Genomic DNA, 26,355 nt, shown 5'->3' on the forward strand with positions numbered 1-26,355 from the left:
TCATAGCAGCTCATCCTGATCCAGCAACCGTGACAAAGAACTGCTGCGTAATTCTCAGGGTTGCTCCCAGGACGAGACAAGTGGAGGTGGCTGCAGAACATGTTTCCAAACTCTTTCCTCCTCAGCTCATTATTTAATTGACCATCAGTCATTATGTTCAGTTAAACACAGCCGTTTAAATATGGTCAATTAAAAAAAGTTTCATTCCACCATCATTGGTCAAATGGTTGGTCAAACCAATATTTAACCATCATTGTCATAATGACCCAACCCTAGGAAAAAGCAGTGTTATGAAGGAAACTGCTTATTTTCTGTGCATTTTCCTGAGCCTTTTCCGAAAATCCTACTAGCTCTTCTGGGAGGGAACTCTGGCCAGTAGAGATCTGCTGTTCTGTAATTGTCATTTTGCAACTGCTGAAGAGCAACCTGTGTGACAGAACCGCCTGGTGGTGCTCTGGGCATGACTTGGGGGTAAGGGTGGAAATGTTTTTTTCAGAACAGGAAGCCAAACCTTTGTTAAAGTGAAAAATGTGGATAGCTTTCATCAGTGGAGGTTTTAATTCGCTCAGTCCTGTTGAAGGAGACCCAAACTCTCAGTTAGCCCCATTTTTTTTTGAGATCAGAAGCACAGTGGGTTGCTAGAAGCTGGGCAGACACCAGGGAAGATTTCATTCCATACGATCTCTGTCCTTCTGTTATTCATTATCTTTCTTAACTGCTCCTACTGGACACTGTTGGAGATTAGATACTGGGCTTGATGGGCCTCGATACCGCTGGTACAGATGTTCTTCTGTTTGAGAATTCTGGTTTTTTTATATCAAAGTGGGCAAAAGACTTAGAAAAATTATGAGCAGATGAACTGTCTTTTCTCAGAGTGTTGCTACTTTGCAGACAGAGTCAGGAGGCTACTGGGGAAGGGGGAGGTCACAGCACTTGGTCATAAAAGTGAAAGTGGAAAAGTGGAAACTCTCTTAACTATTTCCTTTTTAGGTTCACTACTTAATATTGAAAGATGCTAGTGAGGATTACCAGTTCTTCACCATTGAGCCTGAGACAGGAATTATTTCCACCCATGCATCTTTTGACAGAGAGAAAAGAGCCTCTTACTTGATTGAAGTTCAGTCTCAGGACTCTTCAGAATCTGCTAGGCCTGGTGTTCATGGGCAGCCCAACACAGGTAAAACTAGTAAGGAATTATATATTGGGTAAAAGATATCAGAGATTGGGTTCCTTAACTTTTTCTAGCCTTGGGGGATATGTGAGCTGTCTGGAATATGACAAGGTATTCCACCTCTGCCATTTCTAGTCTGCATGTTCCTCTTGCATCTCCTTCTTAGACACAGCCTATGTAAGGATTTTTGTCAGTGATGTGAATGACAACGCTCCGGCATTTCCTCGGTCAGTGTACGAGGTCAGCATAGATGAGGACAGGGATGTTGGAAGTCCTGTTGTGACAGCAACAGCAGATGATGAAGATGAGGGTGAGTGGACCCTGCATGTCTTTCTAAGTCCTCTTAGTATTACTGCGTGTTGTGTGTAGGGCTACTTCCCTCACGGGCAAACAAATCTCTGCATTCAGGAGATGATTAAGCCTTTCAAGCATTTGTAAAAGTGAGGAGAGAAGTTCTGGGAACATGGGAGCATTTTCTTTTATTAAGTGCAAATGTTTACAGTGCAAAGTTAGAGCTAGCTGGCAATCTCTTTGGGGCAGAATGAAATCACCTGGAGTCACAACCCTGCTGTAACTTCACAAGAGGTAACATAAAAACTCACTCAGTCTTGAGCATGTGCGTGCTTTTTGCTGGCTCCTGTGCTTTCCAGATCTCCCTGGGAGTCAGTTTTACGTATGACTATTGCAAGAAAACCAAACCTGTGTGCTTTTTGGTGAGTTAATGGGTTGAATATGCTTGTGGAAGAATCTGATAAACAGTGGAAAAAGTGGGATGACATGGCCAGAAATGGAGGCAGGGAGAAGGCAGGAATAAGGCAGGAAACAAGGGAAAATCAGACCTTCTTTTTGGGCTCACACTTATATCAGCTCTGATGGTGTCAAACTTCTACAGTGTGGTGAGACCAGATGGGCTGAGCCAGTCCAACAGCATGCACCACCAGTCAGTTCCTGGTCTTGCTTCTGCTGCAGCTTTTTGGCTCCTTTCAAGAGTTGGTCCAGCTCGACTTGCTGGAGAAAAACAAACCCATTGAAAAAAAGGCGGCAAGCTGGTGCGTTGGCGACAGAGCCCAAATGAGCACCAGCGGAGTGTGTTTCTGGGACCAGGTGAGAGTTGACCATTCCTTTCAGTGGCAGTTGTGTAATGCCTGTGCCTCTTGGTGCCCAAGATGAAGAAGTAAAGAGGCCGTTTAAAACTGGCTGCTGGCACTTGAGAGAGTTTGGCAAAAGTGACTAGCAAGTGATGCTCAAGCTCATGCTGTAAAGGCAGTCAAGTTCTTCCAAGCAGTAATGTTGAGCACAGCCTTTTCACTTTCTTGCCATCCATGTTGCTCTAGCTTTCTCATCCACAGTTGACTCACAACTTAAAATGCTGAAAGTTCTTTCTACTCCTAACCGTTCACCTGTTTAACTTGGGAAATGACTTTCTGTTATGAGGTGCACTGTCAAGTATTTTTTTTCCTTTTCAAGTAAGTAAACATGAAGCACAAAACGAATTGTTGTTTTTTTTTTTTTGTTCCTAAACGTTTTTCAGCAATCAAACAACTGCTATTGTACAGGTGGAATGTTATTCTGAGATGAATTCTTGCTCAAAATAGAGGATGACTGATATTTTAGCACCACCCAGTGGTTAAAAAAAAGTTCAGGAGTATTGGCATTTGAAACGGGAGGCTTAGGAAACATTGAGCAAAAATAGCTTCTAGTATTTTAATAGTATGTTACTTTTTACGATCGGCAAATAAATGCACAATAAACTAGAGGCACACCATTCTTTCATTATAAATAAACAGATGCTTGTCTGTGACTTGTCAATATAAATTCAGACTTAACCCCCAATCTACCATAGACAAACCCGTCAAATGACATACACGGATCATTCTGTTTGTGGCTGGGGCTGTGTTTTGTCTCCCACACACAGTGTAAAAGTCTGGGCAAATAAGGTTTCTCTTGGATACATGTCCACTGTGTGTATCTGGACCGAGCACTCAGAGAGTGGACAGGCAGCGGTTGTTTGCTTTCTCTTGTAGGTGCAAATGCCAAACTCAGGTATCAGATCACATCAGGAAATGCAAAAGGAGTTTTTGATGTGGAACCTGAGGTTGGAACTGTCTTCATCGCTCAGCCTCTGGATTATGAACAAGAACATCATTACGAGCTCCGGCTTGTAGCTTCTGATGGAAAATGGGAAAATCACACGCTTATCATCATCAATGTTGTCAATAAAAATGACGAAGCACCAGTCTTCACTCAGAACGAATACCAGGGCAGTGTCTTGGAGGAGCTCACAGATCTGCCTGTTCTTGTCCTAAAGGTAAAGCAGTTTGCACAAAGCAGGGCTGACTTTTTGTTCAGCTCAATCCCATCCGTCTACACAAATCCAAAAAGATTTTGATTTCTTTAGGGTGGGTGAGCCCTGATATTAGGATTTATCTATCAACATTCTGTAAAGAAGAGAATAAAGAAAGCCTGGTTGAATTTTCATGATGGACTTATTCCCTTGACCAGCATAAATGACTTGATGATCTTAAGGGTCTTTTCCAACCTAAATAATTTTATGATTCTATGATTCTAAATGTTAAAAAATTTGATGTCTTTCCTTTACAAAGCAGAGATAGATAGCATATTTTGAGTAACTGTATAAGCATAGCGGGGCTGACACATGTACCTCACGCATTTAAGTCACAAACGCTTTGGCTACATTTATACAACCAAATAAACATTACTAGGGATGGTTCTTTTACTCTGGAACTCAATCATAGAACAGCTTGGATTGGAAGGAACATTTACAGGTCACCTAGTCCAACTCCCTGCAGTAAGCAGAGACATCTTCAACTAGATCAGGTTGCTCAGAGCCCCGTCCAACCTGACCTTGAATGTTTCCAGGGATGGGGCATCTACCACCTCTCTGGGCAACCTGTTCCAGTTTTTCACCACCCTCATTATAAAACGTTTCTTCCTTATATCTAGTCTAAATCTACTGTCTTTTAGTTTAAAACCATTACCCCTTGTCCTGTTGCAACAGGCCCTGCTAAAAGTCTGTCCTCATCTTTATTATAAGCTCCCTATAGGTACTGAAAGGCCACAATAAGGTCTCCCTGGAGCCTTCTCTTCTCCAGGCTGAACAACCCCAACTCTCTCAGCCTGTCCTCATTGCAGAGGTGCTCCATCCTTCTGATCATTTTTGTGGCCCTCCTCTGGATGTGCTCCAACAGGTCGATGTCTTTCCTGTGCTGAGGGCTCCAGTGCTGGACACAGTACTCCAGGTGGGGTCTCATGAGAGTGGAGTAGAGGGGCAGAGTCACCTCCCTGGACCTGCTGGGCATGCTTCTTTTGATGCAGGCCAAGTTGCATCAAAATACAGTTGGCTTTCTGGCCTGTGAGTGCGCATTGCCGGCTCATGTCCAGCTTTTCATCTCCCCCAAGTCCTTCTCAGCGGGGCTGCTCTCAATCCCTTCATCCCCCAGCCTGTATTGGTATCAAGAGTTGCCCCAACCCAGGTGTGGGATCCTGCACTTGGCCTTGTTGAACCTCATGAGGTTCACATGGGCCCACTTCTTGAGCTTGTCCAGGTCCCTCTGAAAGGCATCTTATCCCTCCGGCATGTCAACTGCACCACTCAGCTTGGTGTCATCTGCAAATGTGCCAAGGGTGTACTTGATCCCACTGTCTATGTCATTGATAAAGATACTAAACAGCACTGGTCCCAGTACAAACCCCTGAGGGACAGCACTTGACATCGATCTCCATCTAGACATTGAGCTATTGAGCGCTACCCTCTGGATGTGACCTTCCAACCAATTCCTTAGCCACCGAACAGTCCACCCATCAAATCCATATCTCTCCAATTTAGTGAGAAGGATGTTGTGGGGGACTGTGTCAAAGGCCTTGCAGAAGTCCAGACAGAAGATATCTCTAGCTCTTCCCTTGTCCACTGATGTAGTCACTCCATCATAGAAAGCCACTAGGTTGGTCAAGCAGGACTTCCCCTTGGTGAAGCCATGCTGGCTGTCTCGAATCACCTCCCATGCCCTTCCCACCAGGGAGGTGGTGGATTCACCATCTCTGGAGGTGTTTAAAAAAAGGGTAGATGGGGCACTGAGGGACACGGTTTAGAAGTGGCTCTTGTCAGGGTAGGCTAAAGGTTGGACTCGATGATCTTAAAGGTCCCTTCCAACCTCAACAGTTCTATGATTCTATGATTCTATGATTCTATGTGCCTTAGCATAGCTTCTGGGAGGATCTGTTCCATGATCTTCCCAGGCACAGTGAGGCTGACAGGTCAGTAGTTCCCAGGGTCCTCCTTTCTACCCTTTTCAAAAATGTGTGCAATGTTTCCCTTTTTCCAGTCATCAGGGATTTCACCTGACTGCCATGACTTTCCAAATATCATGGAAAGTGGCTTGGCAACTACATCAGCCAGTTCCCTCAGGACTCTGGGATGCATCTTATCAGGTCCCATAGACTTGTGTACATTCAGGTTCCTCAGGTGGTCACGAACCTGATCTTCTCTTACAGTGGGAGGGACTTTTCTCCCCCAGTCCCCGCCTTGTGGTGCATCCACTCGAGAGGTGTGGGGAGAGAAGCTGCCAATGAAGACTGAGGCAAAAAAGTTCTTGAGTACATCAACCTTTTCCTCGTCCATTGTTACCAGTTTGACAATCTTGCTTATTGGGGACTGCATGCTTTCTTTAACCTTACTTTTCTGTCTGACATACCTTGTAGAAGCCCCTCTTACTATTCTTTGCATCCCTTCCCAAGTTCAGCTCCAGCTGCGCTTTGGTCTTCCTGACCCCATCCCTACACAACCAGGCAGCGTCCCTATAGTCTTCCCAGGATACCTGTCCCTGCTTCCCCTGCCTGTGCATTTTCTTCTTGCCCTTTAGTTTGACCAGCAGGTCTCAAATCAGCCATGCCGGTCTCTTGCCCCCCTTTTCTGATTTGTTGCACCTGGGGGTCGAGAACTCTTGTGCTCTGTGGAAAGCATCCTTAAAGATCTGCCAGCTCTGTTCTGCCCGCTTGTCCCTGAGGGCAGTTTCCCAGGGGATCCTATTGACTACCTTCTTGAAAGTTGGAATTTTGCTTTCCTAAAATTTAGGGTTCTGACTTTACTCTTTGCCGGACACACGTTCCTCAGGACTGCGAATGCCACCAGTGTGTGATCATTGCAGCCCAGGCTGCCTCCGATCTTGACATCACTGATGAGCTCACGTGCGTTGGTGACAATCAGGTCCTGTATCGCATCGCCTTGGTAAGGCTGTCTATTAGCTGTCTATTAGCTGTCTTAAGAAGTTATCCTTAATGCTCTCCATGAGTCTCCTGGATTGCCTGCAGCATTCCATGCTACTTTTCCAGCAGATGTCAGGGTGGTTGAAGTCCCCCAGCAGGACAAGAGCGTGCAAGCGCAATGCCTCCTGTAGCTGGAGCAAGAAGCCTTCATCAATAGGCTCCCCTTGATCAGGCAACCTGTAATAGACACCAACCACAAGGTTCCCTTTGTTGCCTCGGTCTCCAATTCTCACCCATAAGCTTTCAGCTTGCTCATGGCTATTCTTCAGAGACGGCTCTTCACACTCTATCCATTTCTTGATGTAGAGAGCAATGCCTCCACCGCTCCTTCCTTGTCTGTCCCTTCTTAACAGCCTGTAGCCGTCGATAGCCTTGCTCCAGTGAAGGGATTTGTCCCACCAAGTTTCAGTAATCACAACTAGGTTGTAGCTTTCTATCAGCACGGTGGTTTCCAGCTTCTCCTGTTTGTTGCCCACGCCGCATGCAGTGGTGTAGAGGCACTTCAGCTGGGCTGTTGGCTGTGTCATCTTCTTAAGAGGAACACCCCTTAATTCCTTTGGGGTATTTCAGTGGTGTATCCCTCTTGGCTCCTGTTACCTCAGAATTCCCTGGCTCATCTCTGTAAGACTTCAGGTGTGCTGCAGTTTAGCCAGCATGTTTCAGAGCAACAGGCTGAGGGCCCTCAGTAGCACCCCGTCCCACTAACCCTGGCATGTCAAATCATCTTCATTGTTTTGTTGTTAGAGCAGTCCCTGGCATGAGGACTGCTTGGTTGGCCCAACTAGCAGTCTCCCAAACAATCCCTGGATGCAAATCAGGCACTGGGAGTTCTCTCCGGCCTGTGCAGATAATCAGCTTGGATATATGGCCACCCTGTTTTCGCAGCCTTCTGTTCACTCAGAGAGAAAGAGCCCCTGTTTGCCTTTGTATTCCAGCTCCAAAGAGTTTCTCACAAGAAACATTTGCTCAGTAGATCTGTTATTACTTCCCCTTGGTTCTTCCTGCTGTTATTTCCTCTTTCCAAAATATACTGGGAAGTAAAATATATTAGTCTGTCTAAATGTGTTCTTTTTATTTCTCTAGGCTGTGCATGTTGTTTATTGAAAGGGTATTTGACCTGAATGACTCAAACCAATAGATGTTTGCTGGTAAAATGCATGCTATTTATTTAGTCTGCACAATACCAACTGCCATCAGTAAAAGAATAGTGATTTACTCTTTTCTTTTACATAAACACGTACCTGCTGTGGCTTGTTCCAGGTTTCTGCAACAGACCCCGACCAAGCGGCTGACCAAAATGCCATTAACTATTCCCTGCACGGACAGGGAGCCAGCAGTGAATTCAGCATCAATGAGAACACAGGCGAGATCAGTGCAAATAGAAGGTTAGACCGTGAGAAGCGATCGGCGTGGCGCTTTCTTGTTCTTGCAACGGATGAGAGCGGAGAGGGACTGACTGGCTTTGCAGATGTGATCATAGAGGTGAGGGACGTGAATGACAACGCACCCCTTTTCCTCTGTGTGCTGGATGGCTGTTTCATGGGCCACGTCCCTGAGGATTCTCCGGCAGACACTCCTGTCATGGAAATGAGCGCAGTGGACCTCGATGACCCAAAGGCTGGTACGAATGCTGTACTAACATACAGCATCATTCGGAATGTCCAAAATGAAATTAATCTGAACTTGTTCTCAATTGACTCAGTTAGCGGCACCATCTCTACAGTGCTCGGGTCTCTGGATCGGGAGAAGGAAGACAGGTACCTAGTAGTGGTTGAGGCCAGAGATGGAGGAGGGCTTACTGGTACAGGCACTGCCACTATTTTGGTGACTGATGTAAACGATCATGCTCCAGTCTTCCTACAAAGGATCTACACTGCATTTGTCTCTGAGGATGCGAGTATTAACACTGAGGTTGCAGTGGTGTCCGCTGTGGACAGAGATGAGGGAGAAAATGCCATGGTGTCATTCAGCATCCTTGATGGGGACAACGACCGCAAGTTCTCGATAGAGACAGACGAAGTCAACAACTGTGGGTTTATCAAGCTACGGAAGCGGATTGACTTTGAGAAACCTCATGAGAGAGTGTTCAATTTGACCCTGAAAGCAGAGGACATGGATTTTTTCAGCATCGCTCACTGCGTGATCTATGTGGAGGACTCCAATGACCATGCTCCTGTCTTCTACCCCCAGTTCTATGAAGTGGCTGCATTGGAGGAAGATGTGCCTGTTTGCACCAAAGTTGTTCAGGTTTCCGCTGTTGACTTGGATTCTGGCCTGAATGGAAGGTTTTCTTTCCAGCTGCTAAACAAGTCAGACCCAGGTGGCCAGTTCTCTGTGGCTAGTGATGGGTGGGTGATGGTTGCAGGACCGCTGGATCATGAGACAGTGACACAGTACCAGCTTATTGTCATTGCCACTGATATGGGGCAGCCCCCACTGGCTGGCAGTGCCACTGTTTTAGTGACGCTGCAGGACGTAAATGACAACGGGCCAGAGTTTGAGGCTCATTATAACCCAGTGGTCTGGGAAAACACAGCTTCTCCACAGGTTGTCCAAATGAACGAGACCTCTACTTTGCTGTATGCTAAGGACCGAGACACTGCTGCTAACGGAGCACCTTTCTCCTTTCACCTTCTCAGTGATTTCGATAGTCTGACTAACTTCAACTTGCAGGACTTCCACAATGGAAGTGCCTTGCTCACCGCGCTGCGTACCTTTGACAGGGAAGTGCACAAGGTGTTCTACCTGCCCATCCTGATCACAGACAGCGGGATCCCACCGATGAGCTCCACCAACACACTCACTGTAAATATCGGGGACCAAAATGACCATCCGCATTCTGCTGGCTACATGGAATGTCTCATTTACAGCTATGATGGTAAATCACTCCCTGATGCTTGCTTCCAAGCCTGACAGTAAGGCCAAAGGAGCAGCTGTGAGATTCACAAGAGGACTCTGTCCTGTTCCACATAAGCTAAGATCTTAGTAGAGGTGCTACTGAAGTTTGCTTAAGCCCCACCAGAGAGCAGTAGGTGTGTGGAGCACAGGACGCTGGGCCACTTGGTTTGTGGAAGAAACTGAGCCAGCCTTGAAGGACGAGCATAGCTGCTATTCTATGCACGTTTCTATCAAACTTGAGTAATGGTCTTATTTTCAGATGCAGTTTTCCAGCAGCATTAACATTTCAGGGGGAAAAAAAATACCAAAATTCATAACGTTGCTGAGAAGTGATGAGTCTGAATGCTGTGAACCTTCTGTCTCCTCTTTAAACCTTTTTACTCCTCCAGACTACATTAAGTTTCAGTGAATACTCTTAGGTTGAACTCATGTTCATGCCTGAGACATTCACATAAGCCTTCAGCTGACAACTCCTGTTATGGGGGAATTTTCTGTGAATGGTGGCTGCAGGCAGTGTGAGAGAGGCCACTTTTCCCTTCTTCCTTTGGCGATTAGCTAGCTGTTATCTCGTGATCCAGTGTCCCCACATACTAAGCCCAACAGCGAAATAAACCACATGGGTAAAAAGATTTTGGGATGCTTGCATCCACGTAAGTTCAGGTCGTTCCTTCCTCTTCTACTCTGCAGTGTATCCTGTGGTTTGATAGCACATTGCCTGTGGGCACACTAGAAGCTACTTCTGTATAGATGCTGTTGACCATTTGTTTGTACTGAAGCGTTGTTCTGCCTGTGTGGGCGCACTTTCAAGATCATCTTATTGTAAAGTTGAAACCAAGTCTTTTTGCTATTTGCTGAGAAACTCTGCTTGTAGCCTAAGTACCAGATCTTTTCATTAAACCTGAATTCCCTTTTAGTTTCCTCTTTAAAGGCTAAACTCATCTGTGCTATTTAATTTCTGGGAGGGACTATTCAAGTCTTAGACCTTTGGTCATTTAAAATATAAAGAGACAGAATCAGAAGGCTACTATCATGTTGTATGTTACATTCACATAATGTGGGAGTCAAACACCAGGGCATCCTGTGTACTGTCTCCTGCAAAATACCCAATGAAGGTAGCCACGGTTGCAGGAGAGGTGCAGTTTTCTCTGCTTTTTGCATGCAGTCCCTCAGATGTCAGGGTTTGTGCTGTTCCCTTTCACAAGGCTAAGTCCCACATTTTTTCCTCTTCTTTCTGTATCCTTGATTCTTTACCCCGTAGATATATGAATCCGGATACCTGTGGATCTTTCCTCCAGAAATAGCTTTTGTAAAACAAAAAAATGCTAATTTGTGAGCTTTGCTGAGAGGATGCAGACCCAGCTGCTTTCTATCTCACCCCAAAGTCTCACCATCTACTCAAAATAAGCATGGTTACTGTGTTTTGGACATTCTCTCTATCTTGCTGTCATTTTCTCCAAATTGCTCTTGTTTTTTGCCTTTATAACCCAGTCAGCATTTTGGTTGTTTATCCTGCCCAAACCCCAATCCCTGTCTAAACCACTCTGTAAGTTGGTTGGATACTGCAGCCAAAATAGTGAAAATGAGTGATTCCGATGTTTCTAAATACCTTGTACATCTTTCCTCAGAGGTGCTTGTCTTTTTTTCCTTCTCATCTGCTTTTCATTGCAGCCACCTGTTGAATTAAATATATGTAGCCATACAGCAAACACACAATAAGCAGGACACCACGTGGTATTTGCAAACTGGTGCACATCTCTCGGGAACCATCATGGCTATTTTTGTAGAGGTTTTAGACTTAAACTAGTAAAACTTGAATGGCCAACCTGTTTGTGTATGTGTGAGAGGTCTGACCGTGCCACTTACATGCTATGTTGTTTTAGGTATCCTCCCCACGACTGTACTGGGACAGGTCCCTGCTCCTGATGACGATGACTGGGATCGCAAAATCTATCAATTTGAAGGAAAAACATCAAGGTATTTGGAGAGAAAAATGGAAGTTGGGTGAAATGTAGGGAAATCTCGCCCACACATAAAACCATAAAAAGTATTTAAACTGCCTTTTTCTGAAAACAAGTGTGCAAAAGCATTTTGTTGGTTAGATGCTTGTCTGTAACTCTCCAAAAGCCCTTCTGAGTGTGAGGCTGCAGTAAATAATGCTGCATGCCAAACCACTCCACTGCCCATTGCCTGATCGGCTAGAACACTATTCTAAATTCCTGTTCACAGTCATACCCATAATCAGTATCAGTGAGCCACTACAGAAGAAGTACCTGCTAATTTCCATCCTCCTTCATCCAAGCTCCTGGAGAGTTGGTGTTTCTGTGTCACCATTGGTTTTAAGACCTTATTTGTACTGGATGTATTTACACCAAAGTGTCTGGATTGTGACCAGAGTTGAGATGTACATGTGCCATTTGGAGGCTTTGACAGAGGTGTAACTCCCTATTAATGTATCTAAACTAGGAGTCTGAACTATTTCCAAAGTTACGGCTACAGTAGCCTGAGTCTTTCTACACAGTTAATATGGCATAGAAGCAGGAAGAAACCTTCTTAATATAGTGGTGAAGAGTGATTAGGAGCCAACAGAGTAAAAAGTTCTGCTCTGCCCCATCCCTTCATGAGGGGATAGCTTTCCCAAAATAAAATGGATCAGGAAAACCATCAGTGATGATAATTACTATTTAGCTTTTGAACTTCTCATAGCTTGTTCCTTGGCTTAACTCTTATTACAGGTACTTTATCCTTAATGATAACTCAGGTTTGCTGACTATTAAAGAAGGAACCCCACCAGGAACATACAACATAAGAGTTAGAGTCATTGACGGAGTCTGGCCAGATGTTGTCTCAACCGTAAAGGTTATAGTGAAGGAAATCAAAGACGATGCCCTCCATAATGCTGGTTCTATACGAATAAAAGGTAAGCAATGTGATGGAATATGTTAGGATCATAATACTGAAATCTACCTCTTTGATGTTGCTGCTGTGTTACTTAGAATTCTAAAGCTCTTAGACATGGAATGAGAGTTAATAGTTTTCCAAGTAAGGTTTTGAAAATGGGTCTTTGCATGGTCCTCTGACACTGCACATGAAATAGCATCTATGGAGAAAAAAGACAGCTTGTCTGATGCAGAAGACAAAGATGAAAGATTTCTACAGCAACTTTTTAAGAAAACAGCAATTTATGTTTCTGAAAAAAACTTTATTTGAGCAAGTGTCTGCCTGAAATTCACCAAATTGTTTCAATCTTTGTAGAAAAGTAAAATCTTCTTAAACATGGTTCTGATTTAAAAGAATTAAAAAAAAAAAAAAAAGAAATTACTAAGAGTCAAAAAAGCTTCAGAACACAAACCCTGAGCAGAAGCCAGCATGGAAAATTTCGGAGCCAAAAAGTGAAAATACTCTTGAATTTGCAGTTGAGTCCATTTTCTGCAACCTTAATATTTATTCTGTGGTGCTCCTCTCTTTCATTGCTACAACAGTTGCAAGATATGTGTTTGTCAGGTTTTTAACTTCTCTTACAGATATCACACCAGAGGAGTTCATATCCCAATCCCCTGAAAAACAGAGTAAATACTACCAGATGAAGAAGCTGCTTTCAGAAATTATATCAGTCCAACTGGAAAACGTTCACATTTTCAGTGTATTAAATAGCCCAGGTCAAACCCGAGGGGCTGATGTTTGGTTTGCAGTTTATGGTCCACCTTATTATAAAGCAGAAAAACTGAATGGCAACGTAGCAGCCTCCAGATTGTGGGTAAGTATCCATACTACATATGAAACCACAGCATCTTCTCATTGTGTCTGTTCAGATAAGGTCCATTGCCTAGTGAATGCACATACTTAGAATGACCAAGGGAGTAATGTGTGAGAAAAATGGATAGTTTTAATCAGTGAAGTCAAACAGTCCTTTAGCACTTACATTAAAAGTTTCAAATATGTTTTAAAAGCTGGCCTATAAATACATATTAAGCCACCCAAACACAATGAGCTTTTAGGAGTGTGAACATGTATTCCTGTTGAGAAGACTGTAAAACTCGGTATAAAGGATGTATTTGGCTGTTGTCTTTCTACACGTTTCAATTTTCAGTCCTCTACATGGAAATGTTCTGCAGCTGAAACTCACAAACCAGTCAAAAGTTCCAACGTTCTGAGTTAAGAGGGCAAAGCAGTGAAATAATCACTCACCAGTGGAAAACCAGGTTGGAAAGGTGCATTGACAATTTAGTAAAGTTCCTGCCCCTCTTACAAAAAAAGTATCAGCAAGAGTTAAATGACTCGCTGTGTTGGAAATGTGTCTGTTGGTACACAGAGGGTGAAATAACAGTTCTGTTTAGAATCAGTGCTGCAGTACTAACTCGCTCTTGCCAGAAAAGGTATTTCTTCATTGCCCAATGCCTGTCCACCCTTCCTGGTATTTTTAAGACGTAAGTCCAAATCAAATATACAGCTCAGATGCTATGTAAACAATCCATCAGGACCATCAGCACTAAAAATTTATCCATGCAGCTTATGATGAATATGACAATATTTTTGTCCTCTGTGTGCTTACTTATGCTATAGTTGACTTATATCAAGGCTTTTGCCTTAACAGATGCCAGGCTGAACTGCCTTTGGCTGGATAGGGTGAGGCAGATATTGGAAGGAAGTGGCACAGCAACCAGTTTTGAAAATAAATAAAACTTGGTCTTTTCATTGCTGTCATTTGTGAGTTTTCTTTCTGTGGAAAAGTCAGATGAATGCAACTAATTGTTCTCCGCAGCTGGAAAACATCTTGGATATAAATATCACCCAGATTGGCATTGATGAATGTGTGACTGCAAACTGCACTCACAGCAGCGGATGCCTCAGCAAGCATGAAGAGACTCATGTGCCAACAATAACCACAGCTGGAAGCGTTTCACTGGTGTCTGTGACGGTCCTGAGTCATGCCCTGTGTGGCTGTGCAGCTCGGGAGAGTCCTCATCTCTCCTGCTCCTCATACCAGACAAACCCTTGTCTCAATGGTGGCACATGCGTGGATACCGATTTGGGCTACAGGTTGGTAAAGTTTTGTCTGGTGTGCAAACAAAATGCTTCTAGATTGGTCCTTCAGGAGGATGACTGGAAGCTTGAGGAGGCATTGTTGTGTGTCTTCTCACTGTGGCAGATCTGGTCGCACATGTCTTGCAAACAAACCTCTATTTTCAGGTAGGTACTTAGGTTTGTCATAGTCTCCAGGAAATCCTTGGGAAGTTTGCAGGCCGCACCGCTTCCATTAATGCCACTCTGCAAAATGCTCTTATTTTGTGCAGCCTACCTTACTGCTGTTAAACATTTTAATCGCATCACTTACGTCACTTAATAACCTCTTCCCCACATTTCTTACCTCATTTTCTCCAAAAATGACATCTTATAGATAAAATAGTATAAAGATGAAAAAAATGATGGAACTATACTAGCTCAGAATGAGCCTGGTCCCCTTCCAGAAGGCAAGCCTTAAGCTTGTTTGCTTAAAAATGGTCATCCCAACATAGGAAAGAATAAACAACTGGACAGCCTCAGAATTCTGAGGACCCTTGATAGGTGTGACAGGACTCAGACTGAAGCCACAGAAGCCCTGGTCATGGTAAAGATCTGAGTCTGACATTGCTGCTCAGATGTAATCAACAAGGGAAATTTTGCTGCCCAGAAACCCTTGGTAGATTCTGCCACCTATCATTTGCTCAGCTCTGAGGTTTCTTTGCTTCTGCTCCATTTTCAGTAGTTTTGTCCCCTTTTCAGTAATTTTGTGAGTGATCTTTTTCTGCATCCTACCCCTGTCGTTCTGCTCTCAGTAGGTACTAGCAATCTATGGGAAGCAGAAACTAAGAAATAGGGGCCCAGCTGGTCTCCCTTCCCATACTCCTGCCCATTTCTGTTGCTCCTTTGGTTTCCCCCTTGCAGGTTTTGTTATTGTCGCGCTGTGATTATTCTTCTCTACAGAATCCCCAGAGTATTAAGGAAAGAACCCCAAGAACCTATTTTTGATAGTGTAAATGAAATAAACCAGCAAATAGCTTGCAATAAGAATGAAGATGTCAAGATCTAGGACTGTCACACCTGTTCTCACTTTCCCTCGGTGATGCTACCTTCCCACACCTCTCCTGGGGAGATTCCGATTGGACAGAAGAGAAAAACTTCACAATGAGAACGATCAGGCATTGGAATAGTCTTCCCAGGGCAATGGTGGATTCCCCAACATTGGACACTTTTTAGATTCAGCTGGACAAGGTGCTGGGCCATCTTGTCTAGACGATGCTTTTGCCAAGAAAGGTTGGACCAGATGATTCATGAGGTCCCTTCCAACCCGGTATTCTATGAGTCTGTGATTCCTCTGCTTTCCCTGCCAACATTATAAAGTCTTTAAACAAGCTGATAACTAAGCCTAGTGAAAAGCAGGTTTCTTTTTTTTTTTGCTGAAGATATTAGAGGTTTTCATGTGCTTTGTATATTACAACGGCTTCATCGTTTATTCACAGAATATTCTTGCAAAGACATATTATCATTTAGAACTAAAGCTAAATTGTGTTTGTGCAAACAAGTCAACAGGGAATGTTTTTATGACAGGAGTTAACAAGTGCTTAACCTGTGCTACGGGCTAGGCAACATGGGCTCCTGTGTTTAAAGTGGAGAGTCAAGCTGTGGAAAGAGCCCTTTGCGACTTCTGCTTGGATGGTGGATTTTCGCTTTTATTTATTTTTTAATAGATGCAAATGTCCTGCAAATTTCCATGGACCAGACTGCCAGCAGACAAAACACAGCTTCAGAGGCCATGGTTATGCCTGGTTCCCTCCTCTTAAGCCTTGCTTTGAGAGCCGCATCTCCTTAGAGTTTATCACTGAAGTTGCTGATGGACTTCTGTTGTACCACGGACCAGTGGCGCGAGGGCAGCCTGGAGAACAGGAAGATTTCATTGCATTAGGTTAGCAACTTAGAGTATTTGTTCTTTTGTGTTTGTGTGAAGGTGGGATTCTACTTCGTGAAAGTACTAGTTGATAGGATTTCTTTACAAAAGGTTCAGAAAGTTAGTTTTGGAGAAAAAGGAAAATGGAGAACAATTTACCAGCACAGCCTGGTACACATGTATCCTGTGTTAGAAGTTGGATTTTTTTGAACTGGCTAAAGAACTCCTCCAACTAAAATCTAACTGTAACAGTCGGTTCAACTGGGTTTGAGTGGGGACTCAGTTCGTGCGTATCCAATAAGAGTCTTTTCTTTGCAGAGCTCTCCAGTGGTGTCCCGTCACTGACCGTGAAACACAGCTCTGGTGAGCTTTTCCTGCAGCTGTCACGAAAAGTTAATGTTGCAGATCGTCGCTGGCACAATATAAAAATTATAAATGATGGAAAGGCAAGTGTAAATGTGGACAATTCTGTGGAAGCTCTAATTCATGTACCTAGTTATCCTTCTCAAATCCTTCCTCTTTTCTGTAGAGCTCTTTCATCAATCAGTCTTTCATCACCTCTGCAACAGCGGGGATTGGAGTTTGTCAGCTCAAACACCCCCTTAGTCTTGAGCCAGTGAAGCCGAGCAAGGCCTGGAGCAGTCCGATCCAGTTTTGAAATGGGCCCTGCAAATTTTTTTGTTTAATAATCCTATCTATCACTTTGACCATGGAGTTGTGATAATCCAGCCAGGGGCTAAATGCTTCCTGGACTGATGGAGTGAAATATCCTTAATTTCTCTGAGTGGGAAACTCTGCCCCACCAAGTGACTTTAGACATGCAGCACAAAGGAGATAGATATGCTTTTGTGTAAGGGAACATCTTGCTTTTGTGAACATCTTGCTGATATTAACACTGGTGAAGGCATCTGCTAGTCTCCCCCTTCCTCTCCTCCATAAGACAAGCTGGGGGCGTGTCAGGATGCGGGATGGGGAGCCTGGCAGACCGTCTGCTCTGCTAGGTTGTCTCTCTGGGTTCTGATTTGGCAGAAAACTCGGAGAAAATCCCATTGTCCCTCTACCATGTCAGTGACTTGGCATGGTCAAGGTAAAGTCAGATCTTTATTTTGTGTGGCTTCTTAGTTATACGCCGTGTGCAATAACCTTCCAGATTAATATGTGGGAGTGTTTTATTATTTTAATAAAGTTTTTCTGCACTGTAATTGCTACTTACTATTCCCCCTTCTGCTAAGTGAAAGAAAATGTGTAATTAAAATGTATGCATGTCTCTGTGAACAATTGTTTTAAATAATGTCTTTCTCTAGAAAGTGAAGTTGATTCTTGACCACTGCGTAAATGTCTTGGCTAGAGACAATGACAGTGTTATTAAGAAGGTTTCCCAAATGGATCTGTCTGCCTGTGAAGCCTCTGAAGAGATTGTGGGATCTCAAAGGTAAAAAAAACCCAAACAAAACAATAAGAACTGGAAACATAATTACTCGTAAGACCTAAGGAAAAAGATGGGGGGACAAATCTGCCAAGTTGCTGTATTTTGCATGCCACTAATTTTTTCTTTCCCTCCCTTCCCTTCATCAGGGGGAGGCTCTTCAGCGGCCATCAGCCCCTGCAGCTGGGTGGTGTTAAGAAGACTTTGCCGTACCACGATTCACAAAGGCGCTTCAGAGGGTTTGTTGGCTGCATCCGCAATGTCATTGTGGATAGTAAGGTAGGGCTGCTAAGACCAGTCTTGGGTTTACTGCTGTTAACTGTGGACACCTGATGTGACGCTTCTCTTTGTCCTTTTCGAGGTCTATGATTTAGAACACCCTGCAGAGTCCTTGAACAGCGCTCCCGGCTGTGTCCTTACGGATGAAATGTGTCAGAGCGGAGGGATGGCCTCCTGTGGGGTCCACGGAAAGTGTGTTGGTGGTTGGGATTTCTTTCGCTGCGACTGTTCCCCAGGATATGCTGGACCAGCCTGTGAAAAAGGTACTGCGAGTTGATTGATTGAGAAATCAATGGTGAGGATCAGCATCAAACATCCTGCTTTAAATTTGCCACAACTTTGATCTGAGTGGCCTAATTAGACCCTGCTGTACTGTGGGAGTGATTTAGATCTGCAGCAATGTAAAGATCTTTCTAAATCTTGTTAAGTAAAGATTATGTCATAGATGAGGGTCTTGTCGAGACCTGCTCTACTTTGTGGGGGAGGCAAGTGGTCAGTAGGGTTGTTTTCTCCTTTTCATCATAGCATCTTATTTCTCAATGGTGAAAGATTTTGCATTGTGCCTTCTCACTGTACTGATGACAAAATGTAGTTTAATGAACATGGTACTATCTATCTGCCACCTTGCAGCCGTTATAAGAGTGATGATGTTGCTGGCTTGGTATGTTCTTTCTGTGAAACCTGGGGGCACAACCCTCCAGTCCTCAGGCCCAATTTTCCATCTATAAAATTGGGATAATTGCCTCTGTGCCTCTGTCACTGGAATGAATTGAAGGTTGTGCAATGCCCCTAGTCCACAGCAGTGGGTGCATATGGGGACATAATATTAGTCTGGCTCCAGCAAATATGTTATCCTGCACAAAATCAGGATGAAATATGTACCAGAAAACAAAAGCACACAAGGGTGGATAACGAAAACCTCAGAGACATTGTAAGAAAGTGCAAAATTTTAGCACAATTCAAAAATTTAGGAAATAAATTGTTCAACTCCTAGTAGCCCACAGCCATGTTCAGGGTACAGGGGTCATACACTGGAAGCTGGCTCTCTCCTCCCTATCTTAACACCTTCAGGAGCCATTGCTCTGAAGCAGAAATCAGAAGTGAGTTACAGGTGTTTACTGGGACTTTACCTGCCCTGTAACTGGCTTCTCCATCTAAGTACAAGATAAACGGTGGGGTTGATCATAACAGTCTACAATGAGCACCAGTGCCCCATAACTCTGGGGGCTTTGAGTAGTGTTGGAAGAGAATTAACCCACTCAGTCCTGTAATTTGAATGAGGTACAGGTGAGGATGAGCAGCAGTGTGCAGTTGGGAAGGAGCACAAGCAAGCCAGCATTGACTCAATGTGCTGTGACTCATAGACGGGACTGGTGGTGTATTACATATATCCTTTCAGCTCTGTGCGCTTACTTTTCCTTCTTGTATACAGAACAAGAATAGTCTATGCAGGCAGCCAGGGTTCAGTTATTGGTATGAATGTTTTGCAGACAGATGATACTGGTTTATAAACATCTGCGCAGATGTAAGTCTTATTCTGTTTTGGATTATCTTGGGATGCTGGTTCACAAGCCCAACTGCTGTATTGGCTCCTACCCTTCACCACTGTGGGACAAACCAAGTGCTCAGAAAGTAATTACTCAAAATCTGTAAGTCATATCCTGATGTAATAGGAAAATTTCAATTGGTTCCAGCTTTTTCTAATATACTGGGCTGCAAAATGCTGGTGTTCAGCTGATGCTTTAAGAATGGTTGAGCTGTGCTTGCAGCAAGGAGCAGATATCTGGGGACAGAAGTCACTGTAGTGTCCCAAAAAATTCCATCCCTGCTCATCAGCTAGAGCCTGTAGCTGCAGAGATAGTGAACAAGAGAGAACAGTGCATTAGGAAGAATAATAGAGGGGGGAATAAGCTAAAGGGGAAAAGAAAATATGCTTTAAGAAAGAAAAGAGAGAGGAGAAACAGTGAGAGCAAAAGAGAGTGTGAAAACTAAGTCTCTTGATCATTTGATAAGTCATTAGATATATCAAGCTGAATGGTGTTGTTGACACATCTGAGGGACAGGATGCCATCCAGAGGGACCTGGACAAGCTCAAGAAGTGGGCCCATGTGAACCGCATGAGGTTCAACAAGGCCAAGTGCAGGGTCCCGCACCTGGGTTGAGGCAACCCCTGGTACCAGTACAGGCTGGGGGATGAAGGGATTGAGAGCAGCCCTGCCAATAAGGACTTGGAGGTACTGGGCGGGGAAAAGCTGGACATGAGCCGGCAATGTGCGCTCATAGCCCAGAAGGTCAACTGTATCCTGGGCAGCATCAAAAGAAGTATGGCCAGCAGCTCAACGGAGGGGATTCTGCCCCTCTACTCTGCTCTGGTGAGACCCAACCTGGAGTACTGCGTCCAGCTCTGGAGCCCTCAACATAAAAAGGACACAGATCTGTTGGAGTGAGTCCAGAGGAGGGCCACAAAATGTTCAGGAGGATGGAGCACCTCTCCTATGAGGACAGACTGAGAGAGTTGGGGTTGTTCAGCCTGGAGAAGAGAAGGCTTTGGGGAGACCTTATTGCAACATTTTGGTACTTAAAGGGGGCTTACAGAAAAGACGGGGACAGACTTTTTAGCAGGGCCTGTAGCAACAGGACAAGGGGTAATGGTTTTAACCTAGAGGAGGAGGGTAGATTCAGACTAGATATGCGGAAGACATTCTTTACAATGAGGGTGGTAAAACACTGGAACACGTTGCCCAGAGAGGTGGTAGATGCCCTATCCCTGGAAACATTCAAGGTCAGGTTGGACGGGGCTCTGAGCAACCTTATGTAGTTGAAGATGTGCCTGCTCATTGCAGGGGGTTGAACTAGATGACATTTAAAGGTCCCTTCCAATCCAAACCATACTATGGTTCTATGTCCTGGGAACCAGACTTTCTGAATTTTTATTTGCATGAAACTGACCTCAGATTAGCTGTTGGTGACGCAGCATTCTTCCTGTCCAGTCACTAATTTGGACTATGTCTTTATTTGGTAGGAAGAAACTTCTTTTTTTTCAACTAAGTTGTGCCCAGAACAAGCAGTTCTAGGACTGCTGTCAGGCAGTGAGACTGAAATGGGTGCATAAAAGCACCGGGGTCTGGGTGGTTTAGTGTCTTTTTATTCCCACAAAAGTGCAGTGCAACTGCCTGCTCGATTACCCTCAGACTGATTCCCCAGGATGATGGGCAGAGAATTAATTTCAGTGCATTTTCCCTAGTTAAGTTAATAAACACTGACTTAATATCTCTTTGTAATTAAAAAAGTTCTCAAGCAGTGGAGATCTGAGTGAGCAGTAATTTCTGAGATTTTCACTTTGATTTTGTGTGCGTTGTGCTTAGTTCTTCCAGAATGGGCTTTTGGAAGGGACAGTTCGATCCATTATGAGCCGAGAAGCACCCTCAGCACTCAGAGCACTCAGATCCAGCTGATGGTGCGCACCCGTATCTCCCACAGCACCCTTCTCAGCTTGGCCTCTGCAGATGGGAATGGATACATCCAACTGGAGGTGAGCAGTCCAAAAGCCATTTTGTTTCAGTACTCTTAATTTCATTGAATCTTAGAATTGTCTAGGTTGGAAGAGACCTTTCAGATCATCGAGTCCAACCATCAATCTAACACCGACAAAAACCATCACTAAACCATATCTCTAAGCACTGTGTCTAACTGTCTTTTAAACACCTCCAGGGATGGTGACTTAAACACTTCCCTGGGCAGCCTGTTCCAATGCTTGATAACCCTTTTGGTGTAGAAATTTTTCCTAATATCCAATCTAAACCTCCCCTGGCACAATTTGTCATGGAGTACCCCAGTAAGAGAAAAAGATGCAGTTTCCAATTAAGGACAGCTATTCTTTAATGTAATAAAGAGCAAGAATTTTCCACATAAGAGTAGCTGCTCTCATTTGTGTTGTCCTTCTCAATATTACCCTTTCATAACATATATTCTAGTTGTTTCACTGCAAAAAATACAGATGAGTGCATGTGATACACATGAATGGGGAAGATTATTTTGTCTTGTTTGCCTTTTCCATTTGCTTCTTTCTGTCTCTGGCTATAAAACTTGTCTCTACATTTTTGTTGCTGTTGAAAAAAGCTGTCTGGATTCTATTAGCTAGGCAGAGGCTAATTATTCCAATTGTAACAGGAGGGTCAGCTGGGAAGACTTAGAGGTAGACATCAATAGGGAGAAGACTGATAAAAAGGTTCATCCGAGTTAGAAAAGTGGCCTGTAAAGAAGAGAGAGCTGATAATTCCTGGACCTGCGGTTTTCTTGTGATATATTTTTATCTGGGAATAAAGCACTTAAAAAACAAGAGTGCCGTTTTCATTTTAAAAACTCAGGTCCATTCTTGAAGCAGGACCGTGTAAAAATATTTAGAAGTGTATTTCTATTATTAAAGGTATTTGTCATCTTCCTCTAGGTGGTTGAGGGTTTCTTTAGTGTTAACTTCAGCTTGGGGGACAAAAATCACTCTCTGAGAATGAAGACATTACGTATAAACAATGGCCAGTGGGTTCTTCTGACCATGGAGCGCTACAACGATGAATTTACCCTGCGCGTTAACAGCGGTGGAGGTGACCAAGAAGTGACCTCTGTCTTGGGTACAAATAGATGGTTTGAAATGGATTGGGCAAGCATTGTGCTAGGAAACCGCCTTCCCAATCATTCAGAGAGCGATTTCCAAGGTAAGTGACATGATGGATTCCCAAAAGGAGGGAATTAAAGCCTAGAAGTGGTATCTTAGTGTGTTGGAGAGTCTAAAACCCAGATAAGAATTCCCATGGGGACTACTATGCCCATGAAATCCCTCCTCCTCTACTAGAGGATTCAGAGCTAATGCTCAACTCTTTATTTGCCATTGTATCTGGTTCTAGTGAAGATGTGAGATTTTTATTTCTCAGGCCAGAGGCCCCAAATAGGGAACTCACGCTGCAATCTTCACTCACTTTTTGCCTCAAAAGGGTCCAAGGAACAGACACAACACCTGCTGGGAGGAGAAGGATTTGCACGGCAATTCACGGCAAGCTCTCCATTTGCTGGAGCGGGGTGCTGGGACTGGGGATTGTAGCTCAACGGAAGACTGTTTTTTCCATTCTGCTGCTTCTTATTCAGCCCCACTCTTAAGATTATATTTTAGATCTAGATTAATTTAGTGGAGCTGTTCTGGTTCATAGCACAGTTCTGATAAGTCATTGCATTGTTACAAACAAGCTGTCCTGGAGAAGTATTGTTGATCTGTATATTGGCCAGGGCACACAGGCACATGTCCTGTAGCTCTTCTAAAAGAAAACTGATAAGCAATATAAGTATCTTTTTAAAAGATGTTTTAAGTTTTCTACAGTGCTCTAAGATCTCCTGTACATGTGTTGGGGGCAAGGCTCGAGGTGGGAAAGTTGCTAACTCAACGTATTTCTCTGTATACTCCCCTGCTTCGATGCAGGTTGTATGCGTGACGTCCAGCTGAATGGTCAGCCGCTTCTCGTGGAAGGCAAAAGCACAGAGTTTGGCTTAATTCTGAGGCGGCAAGGTGTCACCATGGGATGCCATTCCAGTGCCTGCAGCAGCCAGCCCTGTTACAGCCCTTTTCTTTGTGTAGACCTGTGGAGAAAATATGAATGCCGGTACATTAAACTTTTGTTTTCACCCAGGGGTGGTTGGGAAGCTCGCTCTTTACACCTTTTGCCAGGCAATGTGGTTTTAACACTGAAAATCCTTGCTGCTGCTGGCCGGAGAGAGGCATCCCAATGACAAATCCTGCTCTCCATCTCACCTTCCAGCATGGGCCAAACTTGCCTTTTCCTGCAAGTCCGATATGGAACCTATTTACTCCACTATTTTTTTCACATGGTGAGAAGATCACAGGCCAGTGAGGAAATTAAATTCCCTTTCATAAAAAGTGGATTGCAAAAGCCTTAGTCTCTGCTCCTCTGTGTGAAAATTCTATATATTTTGATATAGTCTATATATATTGTGTGTATATATATCTATATAAAGTATATATTGCATATATACTATGTATATACTCATATATTTTCTGTAAATAAGTTGAAACGAGTCCTACTTTGTATGAAACAGTGAGACTTTCATAATCAGACTGTCACAAAACTGGTTTCTAAAATGGGCTGCCCAGGGCCAGAACCAAAGCCCACCAGCAGTGGGTATCCTATGCAGTTAGCTCCTTTGAGAAGATCCACTCCTTAATGAAATTTTTCAAAACAATGTATTAAAATATGCAAATCAAAATACAGGCATGTCTGCTCAAAAAACCAAACATACTTACATGCAAGACTGGGAGAAGGTGCCACTTGAATTCTTTCAAATCAGCCAAAATTTGCATTTCTGAGGCCTCATGATTCACTGCTGAAAAGGCTATGAGATAGTCTCAAGTGTGCCTTGAGACAGTCCCTCCTTCAGACCACTTGTGAGAGAACAATATGAAGGCTCTTCCATTTATTCACTAGTATTTCTTCTTTGGATTGCAGAAAGCAGGTCCGTGCTCCTCACAGTATTCCTGCATGGCCTCTCCAATTGCATATATGAGAAGTCACTTTCTCTGCAGATTAAAGTCCTAGAAGACAAGATGGGTCATTCTGAGGAGGTCAATGACATCTCTTTCCCAAAGGCCCAAATAAGCGTTACAAAGCTTATACTAAGTGTTTGCTCTCCACATCAATCTCAGCTATCCATTTCCTTCTAGGGGTTTTCGACACGTCTTTAGAAAAAGGGTTAATCTGTTCAGAAGCTGAGCTGACAGATCCCTTTTTTAAGGAAGGAGTGAAGCTTTCCTGTATATCTTTTGGATAGGGAGGGCAGAACCTATGTTGATGTTTTCATAAGCCTACTAGCTCACTATGTTAGAGCGTACATCTACTTCATACTCTCAACGTGGTTTGGGGGTTTGCTTGAAAAGACTAATTACTGGCTTTAAAGAAATAGTAGCAGACCTTGCACAAAACAACATGCAACTCCAGGTGCTTTGCCTGCCTAAAAGATATCTTCTGCTTTTGTTATTCAGGTGTCCAGCTGGGAAAGCAGAAGTGACTGACAACCTTACAGGGCTCAGACACTGTACCTCATCTCCTTGTGGACACTGGACCTGTAGGAATGGGGGTACCTGTGTGGCTCAATCCCAAGAGAAGACTATCTGCCAGTGCCCCGAAGGTTACAGGGGAAGATGGTGTGAAATTAGCCAGGTGAAGGCTGGAAGACCCGTTGGACTCAGCTCTGGCTCTATTCTGGCAATCAGCATGTGCCTCCTTGTCTTCCTAGGTAGGAAAGCAAGTACTTTTTGTCTTTCTTAAAAAGAGATTAAAAATCTTGTACCTTGCTCCATTGAATTAAGTCTGCTTTACCCCTGGATGTTGTGATCAGTGTTTCACTTTTTCTGGAGGCCCCCAGTTCGGAGTTCATTTGAGGATGCTAAAAGGCAGGCATCAGCACATAGTTACAGTTTACTTGCTTTGAAGCCAGTTCAAGCAAATTTAGGACTTATATATTTCAGCATCACTTATTTTCAATCCTTCTTAAATAAGAGGTTTCCATCTATGAGTGCAAATCTGTGTGCATCCACATCCATCTGAAACTCCCACTTGCCCTGAGCCCGTATGTTTGTAATAGGTAGGACCTACAGCTCGTATGTGCTATTCACATACTGGGGAGATAGAACATTTATGGTCTTAACAGCCAAGCCTCATTAAGAGTGTCAGGCAGAAAGAGATGTTCACAGTGTGTCCAGTTTCAGGCGCACTTTGGCTGAAAAGTTAGTAACACCATAAAACTGTTTCTCATATTGGTAAAGAAAAACTGCATACACGTCTCAGAATAGTAAAGACTCCATGATTATATTACACTTGTAACCTTCATTAAAACAGTGTTTTACTTACTTTGGGTATCTTATTTACTCAGGATTGGTGAAAGGCCAGAGATTGGCCAAAATGCCTTCTATTTAAATGGATTCCTTTAGGTAAGTAAAATACCCTTTTAATGAAGTTTATGATGTAATATACATAGATGATTCTTTACATTCCTGAATATAAGTTGTTTATATATTAACAGTTATGCATTTCTTACCTGGGAATTTCATTAAGAGTTGACGTAATATCTCAGGAGTCATATGTCTATCATGCATCATACTTTGTCATATGTCATATAACAAATACGTATCTTTATTTCTCCCAGCACTCTTGGTCTCCTACACAGTGTGGAGCCAGTGGGGAAGTTCAGGGTTTCGGAAAGGAGGAATTTACCACATTCCTGAAGAGCGTGAAAGCTGGGAGGATGTTAGAGAAAATGTCTTTAACTATAATGAAGAAGGAGGTGGAGAACATGACCAGGTATGATGCAGCTTCA

General features: G+C 43.6%; 1 protein-coding gene across 1 annotated transcript in view; it reads left to right on the forward strand.

Annotated features, from left to right (window-relative positions):
* The window catches only part of LOC141739697 (neural-cadherin-like), a 61,233-nt gene that overhangs the window by 33,600 nt on the left and 1,278 nt on the right, over window positions 1–26,355 (forward strand). Inside the window, exons 15-32 of the mRNA XM_074577448.1 lie at window positions 991–1,177; window positions 1,338–1,481; window positions 3,196–3,479; window positions 7,715–9,332; window positions 11,233–11,326; window positions 12,085–12,269; window positions 12,874–13,106; window positions 14,112–14,389; window positions 16,078–16,292; window positions 16,593–16,720; window positions 17,579–17,706; window positions 17,850–17,979; window positions 18,062–18,242; window positions 21,345–21,511; window positions 22,427–22,691; window positions 23,447–23,627; window positions 25,022–25,275; window positions 26,185–26,339. Coding sequence (XP_074433549.1) covers window positions 991–1,177; window positions 1,338–1,481; window positions 3,196–3,479; window positions 7,715–9,332; window positions 11,233–11,326; window positions 12,085–12,269; window positions 12,874–13,106; window positions 14,112–14,389; window positions 16,078–16,292; window positions 16,593–16,720; window positions 17,579–17,706; window positions 17,850–17,979; window positions 18,062–18,242; window positions 21,345–21,511; window positions 22,427–22,691; window positions 23,447–23,627; window positions 25,022–25,275; window positions 26,185–26,339 — 4,827 coding nt within the window. The remainder of the gene's footprint in view (window positions 1–990; window positions 1,178–1,337; window positions 1,482–3,195; window positions 3,480–7,714; window positions 9,333–11,232; window positions 11,327–12,084; window positions 12,270–12,873; window positions 13,107–14,111; window positions 14,390–16,077; window positions 16,293–16,592; window positions 16,721–17,578; window positions 17,707–17,849; window positions 17,980–18,061; window positions 18,243–21,344; window positions 21,512–22,426; window positions 22,692–23,446; window positions 23,628–25,021; window positions 25,276–26,184; window positions 26,340–26,355) is intronic.

This window comes from Larus michahellis, chromosome 2 (genome assembly GCF_964199755.1).
Source record: "Larus michahellis chromosome 2, bLarMic1.1, whole genome shotgun sequence".
Taxonomy (NCBI): Eukaryota; Metazoa; Chordata; class Aves; order Charadriiformes; family Laridae; genus Larus; species Larus michahellis.